We start from the raw sequence: 10,074 nt of genomic DNA, 5'->3' as shown, positions 1-10,074 counted from the left end.
AAATTATGATGACTATGGTTCAATTTTTGAAATTGCTAAATTTACTTGAAAATCGTGTAAATCTTGCACTTTATAAAATTATTTACTAAATGTGTAAATCGCTATTTAACTTGATCGGTAATTAGGTTAAGTATAGTAAGATTATTATTTGCACAATATAAACAGCTATAAAGCAAAGTAGGTTTTATTCACAACGCGAGCGTAACAATTCAAGCATTAATGTTAAGTATAAAAATTTACATTAAACGGGACTTAGAATTCTCAGCAAACTTAAACATTCAATTTACATAAAATTTGATCTGCACGAAGACGAATACCTAGGATTTTCTGGCCTAACAAATACATATAATGGCGGATTTCATCATCCACAGCAATTTTTTATAACATTCATCTTACTAAATAAGAATTTACTATCAAACAATTCTTCTCGAATATAAATAATTTTCCGCAGCTGATTAGTTGATAGCGGATCTCATTCTATTATAAATCTAATAACTGTTGCCGAAGCCCGCGCATCGACCAATTCCGACATGCGAACATAAAATCTAACAGCGCGAATACAGAAGAAATATGAAAATATTTCTCTGGAGCCTTCAAGTTCTGCGGCGGACTATTCACACATCGTATTTCAGTTGTTTCGTTTTTTTACAAGTAAGGTTAAAAAATCTCTTATGTTAATCATTCGACAAGTTACGTTAAGTTACGCAAGCTTAAGTTAATCACAGCAACAAGCTTCATTGTATGGCCAATAGAATTAATATAGAAACTATTTTTTCAATAGGTATTTCCAACCGACGGTAAGACAAAATTATCTCTTCTCCATTGAAACAATCACGGATCCAGAATATATGATGAAAATTTCTTTAAACAAATAAATAATGCACCGCTACATGAATACTAGGGCTGAAAATCACGCGTTTCATTTATTTTAAGGCGTTTACCGTATTTTGATGAGTCATGATGATCACGTAATAAATAAAGTTTAAGTGAACTGAGAACACTTCAAATAAATACGCAGCACGCATAGACAAAAATTACTTCAACAACAAGAAGTAATATTGATGAAATTATTTATTTGTGCACCTTAAATTTCGCGATCATTGTGCGTGGTTATAAATAAAGTTGTAGCTGCGTATCAGAAATTATCCCCTTCTTATTAGCCTCTCTAAGGGCCTGATAATACGGCGTGAAGCTGACGTAGCTGACGATGCGGCCGTCCTCGTCAAGCTGCAGGGGGTTCAGGCTTGGTCTTTGCACGTCGGAGCTCTCGGTGGAGGACGTGTGGAAAATAGAAGCGTTCGATGACGAGTGCAGAGACGTTTGCTGCGACGTGCATACGTCACTCACCGTCTCCCCGCCGCCTTCCTGCATAATTTCAAGACATAGCAGCGTAAGCACACGTAGCGGTCCAAGTACATGTAGCGGTCCAAGTACACGTAGCGGTTTAATTACACGAAGCGGTCTAGGAACACGTAGCTGTCTAAGTATATGTAGCAGTCTAGGAACATTATTTTTATTTAAAAATGAAATGACGTAGTATCTTGTTACAAAATTAGAATATTTTTCAGAATATTCAGTACTTTAAGGCTTGTCATCATATCATAATAGAGAGCACTTCAATAGACCAAATAATAAAAATGGCTTATTCATATAAGATATACATGAATCAATGATTTTACATCAAGTATCTTCTCTTGTATTTTCCCGCAAGTACAAGCTTAAATAATCCTGAAGACCACATCCTAACGACTATTAAATATTCTGATGGAACTGCATACATTTGCATTTAAAACAAAAGTACAAAAATCAAAATCGCTGTCAGGCAGACGGACGATCTGACAACTAAATTTAGATTAATCACTAACACGACATTTATGCATTATTCTTTCAAGTTTTTAGACTATTTCAAAAGACATCGTGAACCATACCGCTCAGTGAACTTTCTGTTATCATCCAAAACAAATTCAGTTATGGCCTAACAAAAATGCTGTTAAGGGTGAAAATAAATACACTATACGATTCTGTTAGCAGCCAAAACAAATTTTGTATTTGTTCAAAAAAGGCTGTTAAAATTATGACTATAAATGCTAGTCAAGATTATGAATGCTAGTCAAAACTATGAATGCTAGTCAAGACTATGCACGCTAGTCAAGACTATGCACGCTAGTCAAGACTATGCACGCTAGTCAAGACTATGCACGCTAGTCAAGACTCTGCACGCTAGTCAAGACTATGTACAAGACCTCTTCTGAAGACCCGGCGTCTCGGCTTTCAGCAAGGGGCGGCTCGAGGGCACACGAGGGACCAGGCGCTAGCGCTCCTGCAGGGCTGCGGCTACCGCTGCACGGCCCGCGCAGTCTGCACGCATCATTATAACTTTACTTTACATGCGCATACATAAACAAAAAAATTATTAAAACCAACAATTTGTTTAAATTTATGTTTTATAACAAAATTAATTAAGTTCATGGTTGGTGAAATGGTGGAACATTACCCCAGACATGTTCCAGTGAAAGATAATTGAATGAGGATGGATGCCTTATAAGATTTAATCCAATGGCATCTGATGGCTATGGCCGTCCTGGCAAAAAACATAATCTCATGGCTTAAGAAACAGTGAAACATTAACCCATTCCAAGTGGACAATTGCAGTTTTAAAATAGTTTTTACTGGATACCGGCAAAAAAATTAATCTCATTGCTAAAAAAACAGTGGAACATTAACCCATGCCAAGTGGACAATTGCAGTTTTAGAGAAGTTTTCACCTGAAGGAGAAGTTCCTGATGACAAGTGTGATGTCGTCACGTCCTGAGAAGTTGTTCTGCTGCGTGAGGTACCTGTCGTGATGCAGCCGCACCACTTTATCCACTACCGTCTGAGCCACACTTGTGATCGTCGCCTGCTCCACGAACTGATCACCAATGTACAGAAGATCTTCTATTAAAACTTATGTAGCTGCCGAAGTACACGTAGCGGCCTAAGTACACGTAGCGACCTAAGTACACGTAGCGGCCATATACACGAAACGGTCTAAGGACACGTTGCAGCCTGAGTACAGATAGCGGCCTAAGTACACATACCGGCAGATTTCTCGTCTGTGATAAGTTGGTAGTTTGAAGCGCCGTAAAACGAACTCGTAACAATTTTTGATAGCGGGGCCCCAGAAAGTTAATAACTCGGGGAAGTAACTTGGAACAGAGATTAAATGTTATATCAGAGAAAACTTGAAGTTAAAAAACGTGTATTAGCTCGACTTTCAAGTGGATAGCGTGAAAAAGCGACACAAATTTACAAATCAGGTTCTGACACACGCATGTCAAATGGAGAAAATACAAATAAAAAATTAGTGATTTTTATAAATTCCACAATTGAGAATAAAAAAAGTGAACGTCAAGATAAAAAAACTATACAAGTCTACAGAGAGTCAACTATCATATATGATATTGTACATAGCAGATTTATTGATAAATAGTTATATAAAGAAGAATAGTTATAAATAAATATTATATGCAATAGATTTATATACAATTACTCTACATAAAGAAATAAAGATACCTGCTCAACAACCATCTGCGCGATCTCCTTGTTGACTTGTTGGGAGCCTGTCGCTTCTTGATAGCTCTTGTACAGGCCATCGCTCATCAACAATAAGAAGCTAAAATAAATAAATAAAGCAGAATTTTTAATTAATCATTTTTCGATGGTTTCTGCAAGGAATTTACGTTAGCTGCTGTTTGGATAATAAATTTATTCAATATAAAAATGCACAAAGAAATACATATTCAAAAAGAAGCAACAATAATAACCCTCATTGCAAAATTATTCATGCTAAGCTAATTTTCTCACAATTCCACCAAGTCTCGATAAAATAATAGATGAAAATTATATTGTAAGTTGAAAATATTGATATAAAGCAGATACACACATAATTGAACTTGGCTCAATGTATTGATCCAACAAGAGCAAAGCATCAAGAACCGGCAACAGATTTCTCCAGCACCGAGCAAACTTCCATCTTATCGAATTCTGCAGCCATTCAATATGAACAATTCGTTGTTGCAGAGTAGGCAGTTTTCAATATTATCAATAATCAATTTTAAATGTAAGCATAGAAAGGCATGGAGTAGGCAGTTTTCAATATTATCAATAATCAATTTTCAATGTAAGCATAGAAAGACATGGTAGATATTCACACCTGCACGAGTCGTCGATCGGAACAACGTCGATGTGAGGCACCGAAATGACAGGTTCAGCGGACGCAGGACTGAGTATATCGAATTCCTTGTAGCCGCCCTTTAGGAAATAGTTGCCGATGCACCGCGTGATCTCATGGTTGCCTAGTCGAACGCCTGTTATCATAATGTTCTACATATTAGTGCGATGAAATTATACTTCTATAGGCATATACGTAATATATATTATTTCATTACATTTCTTCGAGGCTCCTCAAGAACTCACAACATTAAATACAGCCCAGAAATGTTTAATATTGTTAGCTGGCTATTGCACTTCTCCAAGACTTCATTATAGACCAAGCAGCAGGCACCCCACCTTCACTTCCACCAGCCAGCAGGCACCCCACCTTCACTTCCACCAGCCAGCAGGCACCCCACCTTCACTTCCACCAGCCAGCAGGCACCCCACCTTCACTTCTACCAGCCAGCAGGCACCCCACCTTCACTTCCACCAGCCAGAAGGCACCCCACCTTCTATCTTATGTTTGTGCAGGCCGAGAGCAGCAAGTCTCTGTAGCTCCTCGTGGCTGCTGGTCGTGTGGTCGCGGCTCAGCTGCTTCACCTTAAGAACGCCGCACCTGCACAGCGGGTGCAAGGCAGTACAATCAGGACGACAGTTTTCACAGTTTTTAGCGCATTTTCTCATTTATGGAAAAAATTCACTATTGTGCTTGCCATGTCCGTCTGTCTGTCCGTCCGTCCGTGACCTCAAGTTTTCGTCGACGAGAAAATGCGCTCTCTGTCGCAGTGAGTACTGAGTTATATTTTTTTGCGCTAAGAACGTATTATTCCATGTCTCAGGGACAACATCCATGTCAACCAAACACTCTACATGGAAAAAAGGTTACATCCAATTTAAAAGCAAGAGAAGATCATTAGCTCTTAAAACGATTCAGAATATAGAGGGTGATTCACTGAAACTTCCTGTTTTGTATTTCGAGCCAAGCAGGCGGATATTTTAGTAAAATGACGGGGGGGGGGGAGCTTTTCACATGTTTTGTGTCCCGCCTAGTCAGTTGCAACTATGCATTGGACAAGTGGACAGCGTGCGTTTGCAGTCGAGGCCTACTTACTTTTCTAATGGCCGTTCCATTATTGCTACTCAACAAGCATTCCATACTTAGTTCCGTATTCGCCCTTCAGGTTAGGTTCCTGATCGGAAATAGATTCTTACGTGTTTTTTTATGGGGGGCATCACACCAGTCAAGCCATCGACAACATACCTACCCGTCAATATGCTTCAGCGAGTTGAATGGAACTTAAAAAATCGAATAACTGAATGCATGGACAATGGGGCCATCAATGGGGCGGTGCTTTGGGATGGCGGGGATTCAGGATGGCGGTGCGTTGGGATGGCGGCGATTCAGGATGGCGGTGCGTTGGGATGGCGGCGATTCAGGATGGCGGTGCGTTGGGATGGCGGTGCGTTGGGATGGCGGTGAGTTGGGATGGCGGCGATTCAGGATGGCGGTGCGTTGGTGGATGGCGGGGATTCGGGATGGCGGGGATTCAGGATGGCGGGGATTCGGGATGGCGGGGATTCAGGATGGCGGGGATTCAGGATGGCGGGGATTCGCGAGGGAATTTACCAACCTATCAGTGATACCGTACCACAGTAATTTGCCTAAAATATCCCTAAATAGAAAAAAATTAAATGAAAATGCCCAGCAATATCTTAATATATACAAACTTGTCTTTTTTGCAGAGCAATGCCCTTGAGTCGCCCAGGTTTCCCACGTACAACACCCCTGCGTGTATAAGAGCAACAACAGCTGTGGTCCCACACCGAATTTGCTTCTCCAGTTCCTATGAGAGAAGGCATTGCATGAATCAATTATCACATGCCTATTCAGGTAATATATTATGTTCCCAAGTGCAAGATAACGATTCAAACTCTTTCTACACCATATATAGGTAGTTGAATCACCCTTAAAACAGATAATTAGCAGTCATTTATACACATTATGCAATAGTGCACTACATATGTTGATGTTAGAGCAATTTATTACAAAGTATCATGCCTCAAGGTGAACCTCCTATAAAAATGTCATTTTCTCATTTAGTATATCGTATACATAGATTACTAACTTGAAGTCGGTCCAGGGTTTCAGGGAACTTCCTGGCTGCTTCAACTTGGGGCATGTCTTCAGGAATTTTGTCCAAGAGTTGTGTGCGTTCAGCAATGCAGTGGTCAATGGACTCTAAAAATGCTTCCTCAACAGCATGAAAAGCTGTGGCAAAAACTTCTCTTACTTTTTCTCTGCTGCTTTTAGGAGTAATTTGTTCAAAGCTCAATTCAGCTGGAAGCCGCTACAAATTTGAAACAAAAATTCACTTTAGATTTTAAAAATGCAGCTCAAGCACCTAAAAAATTGTGAATTAAATATTTTAAACTACAATGGACATCGCCTTACTCAATGTTTCCATGAACTATGGTATTGTTGAAAATTATATTTATTATAGACATATATTATATTATAGACATATATTATAGACATTGCACTGATAATATAATTTAAAATAATTATACAATAACCAAATTATATATACATAAAATAACATTATGTAGCAAACCTTAAGGAAGATGTCATTATTTACATTTTTCTGTGTTGAATGACACTAATGATTGATCATTTTTTCATTATTACCTGTGATGCAAAATATGCAGCTTTAGCACCATCATGCCCATCAAAGACAGCATACAGATAAGTCTGGTTCTCTCTATCTAAGCAGAAGTGGATACTGCGATCCTCATACTCATGCGCTGAACAAGGGGTACCATCTTCACGATACATCTGATTTGCTGACATGCCCACTCCTGCACAATATACAAATATGTAAGACATTGATAGAATATGATAGACCAATATTTTATTATAATCAAATAGGAAGCCTTTAATGATGCTAAGATTATGGTAATTGGTATGGAAAATTGGTTTACAGTTAAAAAATAAGTGGTATTGATGCTCAACATTTTTATTAGTAGGTACATACTTCTAAAGTTAAACTTGTCTCAACTCTCAGTAACCAATTTATAGTGTACATATTTCCAAATTTAAACCTGGATTAACAACCAAACAGAACTACAGGCATCAGGCATGACATACTGATCTACGATGATTGCTATAGCTACTATGGATCTTGGATCTTTTCATTGTTTGTACATAGGATTGTGGCCCCTTACTAGAGCTCTTCTAAACCGAAGATATTTGAGCTCATGAGATACCCTCTACGCTATACACCTCTACCTTTAGTCTTCATCATCAATGAGACATATCTTACCAGTTGCCACTCAGCAAAGCAGCTAATGTACTCAACTTGTCAATGTAACCATATAATTATGGTCAGTGAAAAATTTCATTTCAATCATGCTAGATTTTATAGTAGCAAAGTAAGCAAACCAGACATTTTTTTAGAAACAGTAAATTTTCAATTTCCATATCTACTCCACTGTGCAGAGAGTGGATGAATATTGCAAGATCTTTGGCGACGCTTCAGTAGCCAAATTTTTGCCTTCAGAAGATCTTGCCGACACATTTAGATTGAAATTCTTGCATTTAATACATTTCTCAGACTTCGGCCAACTATTTAGAAAAAAAAGTAAGGTTTCCGGTACGTTGGATGGATTACGATGCAGCGAAGCTTGTCCGGAAATCAGTTGCGATGAGTTCCTGCAAAAAAAGTAAACAACGTTTTTTTCGATTGCATAGTTTCGGTCACATTAGAGCGGTCAGACTGCTTTATTACATGTTCAGTTGACACTTGCTGTACAATCAGACTGTTTTTAGGGTAAAATTAGTTATTTGGGGTAACACGTGCATGCAACCTTGTAAATAAGTTCGTGGCTTGTAAATAGTTCGTCATTACTCAGCGTAAATGGGTTTTCATTAAAAATTACCCAGCAATGCATCTTTAAAATGGCCGGTGACGCTTTGGGCTTAAAAATCCATATATTGGCAATGCTGCATCCACCCTCTGCATAGTGGTATCTACCAGGTACTCAAGATTCAATCCAATATCTTATATACCGGTATGATAATGCTGATATAGATGATACTTTACTGGTCTCTATTTAGGACTCAAAAATGAACTTGAAATAGAAGAAGAGTTCAGATTCTCTGCTATGCCTAGTCTGGAAAAGTCCTATTTTTGTCTGAAATATCGCAGCTCTAATATCATATAATTTCAGTAGGTATGAAATCTCGCGGCTCGAATGTCATAAATTTTTGTTTGATTAAAAAATCGCGGTTTGCACTTTGCAAACATGTCATTTCATAAAATTTTCAACTTCCGCAATCCGCATTGCTTTACTGTTTCCGCCAAAAATATCTTGCAGAAAAAACATAAACATCGTAATGTAAACAAATCAACAAAACGTTTGTTGAAGATCGCGCATAGTTGCGGTCATGTCAAAGCAGTCAGACTGTATATTAACACGTGCTGAACTTACAGTAGAGACAAATTTTATTGTTGTCGTTTGACTGTTTAAGGGTAAAATTAGAGATTTGGGGTAACACGTGCATAAACTTTGTAAATAAATTTGCATTCGAACCTCGTAAATGGCTTTTCATGGCCGAGATATGGAATTCACGGCTCGGTGAAAACCGTGAAATAGAATCACGGCTCGTAGAAATGGAATCACGGCTGGCAAATCCATAAAACCACGGCTCGAAAAATTCAGTCGCGGCTCGCCAAGTAGATATATTCCATACTAGTGCTATGCCACTATGGCCTAGAAAATTATAGGCCTATCTCAGTTTTATTAACAAAATAGGTTATTTCTATTAAAGGCCAGCAAGGCAGCAACACAAGAGCTATAGCTGCATAGCAACACAAGTTAGGCTAGGCAGGCTAATAGCATTGAACTGATTGAAGTGATGGATGATAAATGAATCATTTCCCATATATTTGTTTCTAAAAATGCACAATTAAGCCATGAGATTTCAAAATCATAGAGGCAAACAAGATAGTTTTTTTGTTTACCTTCAATTAATTACTCCCATAGCAAGCCAGGTAGCCATAGGAAATTAGGAATGATAGGTTAAGGTTAGTGAACAAAAATTTGAAGTGTATCAGCCAATTTGAACTGAACTGAGTAAAAAATTCCTTGTTTGCCATTAGGTTTCAAATTCATTGGAAATATGCAAATATAGAGGCAAAAAAATGTTGTAATTACTTCAACTAGTTCAAGAGTTTTCCAATCTTAAATGATTTATTAAATCAGATGAGAAAACTTCACTCAACTTATGGTCAATAAAGTTTAATGTTAAAACGAACTCAAAATCTCAAATATACAAAACATATTAAGACTACAATTTTTAAACTGGTCAAGAATAAAATATCAATCACATTATTACCTGAGAGCGGACAGATAGGTAAGCCATCAGTCCATATGTCGTTGTTGGCATAGCCACTTATTCCAAAATCTAAGCGCGCAGGTCTGACCGGAGATGGCATAGTTCTTCAATATAAAATACGGGGTTTTCCAGCAGGCTGTAATGTCCTTAGCAAAAGCTTTTTAGTCTGCATAACCCACAGGCCACAACATCAGACAAACCATACGAAACGTAATTACGGCTCAACCTACTATTGCCAATTTGCTTTCTTTCGAGTCTTGGTGGTGGTTACGGGTTGAAGGTGAGGAAGTAGACACGTTGACCACTTCTTTCACCTGGACTCATCAATGATTAATTATTTCAAGTTTCACCATCTCTGGCCTCATTTCACTCTCACAGGTGACCATCTTCAGATTGTTGACAGTTTTCACAATGAGAAGTGGCAATTGGCAGTTTCTTATTTAATGAGTTACAATTCACTTGCTATAAGGTAGCTAGACGAC

The 10,074-nt window shown here is 38.2% G+C and overlaps 1 protein-coding gene across 1 annotated transcript; it reads right to left on the bottom strand.

The window, feature by feature from the left end:
- Window positions 1–332: 332 nt before the first annotated feature.
- LOC108680101 (TGF-beta-activated kinase 1 and MAP3K7-binding protein 1) lies at window positions 333–10,054 on the bottom strand. The gene is made up of 10 exons (XM_018168860.2): window positions 9,593–10,054; window positions 6,884–7,053; window positions 6,324–6,545; window positions 5,926–6,041; window positions 4,707–4,813; window positions 4,196–4,349; window positions 3,556–3,655; window positions 2,766–2,911; window positions 2,244–2,358; window positions 333–1,365 (listed from the first exon to the last, which is right to left on the bottom strand). Exons 1-10 carry the CDS (start codon window positions 9,690–9,692, stop codon window positions 1,111–1,113), a joined length of 1,485 nt encoding a protein of 494 aa, XP_018024349.1. The 5' UTR covers window positions 9,693–10,054; the 3' UTR covers window positions 333–1,110.
- Between the last annotated feature and the right edge of the window lie 20 nt (window positions 10,055–10,074).

Source organism: Hyalella azteca, unplaced genomic scaffold (assembly GCF_000764305.2).
Source record: "Hyalella azteca isolate HAZT.00-mixed unplaced genomic scaffold, Hazt_2.0.2 contig16457, whole genome shotgun sequence".
NCBI lineage: Eukaryota > Metazoa > Arthropoda > Malacostraca > Amphipoda > Hyalellidae > Hyalella > Hyalella azteca.
This window is presented reverse-complemented; position numbering and strand designations above follow the sequence as displayed.

Bases quoted from the DNA above. Each gene is read 5' to 3' on its own strand.
- LOC108680101 (XM_018168860.2), bottom strand. From the start codon at position 9,692: ATGCCATCTCCGGTCAGACCTGCGCGCTTAGATTTTGGAATAAGTGGC. The intron at 7,054-9,592 runs GTAATAATGTGA...TATATTGTGCAG, and splicing joins ACCTATCTGTCCGCTCTCAG to GAGTGGGCATGTCAGCAAAT. The intron at 4,814-5,925 runs GTTTGTATATAT...CCCGCTGTGCAG, and splicing joins TTGCTCTGCAAAAAAGACAA to GTGCGGCGTTCTTAAGGTGA.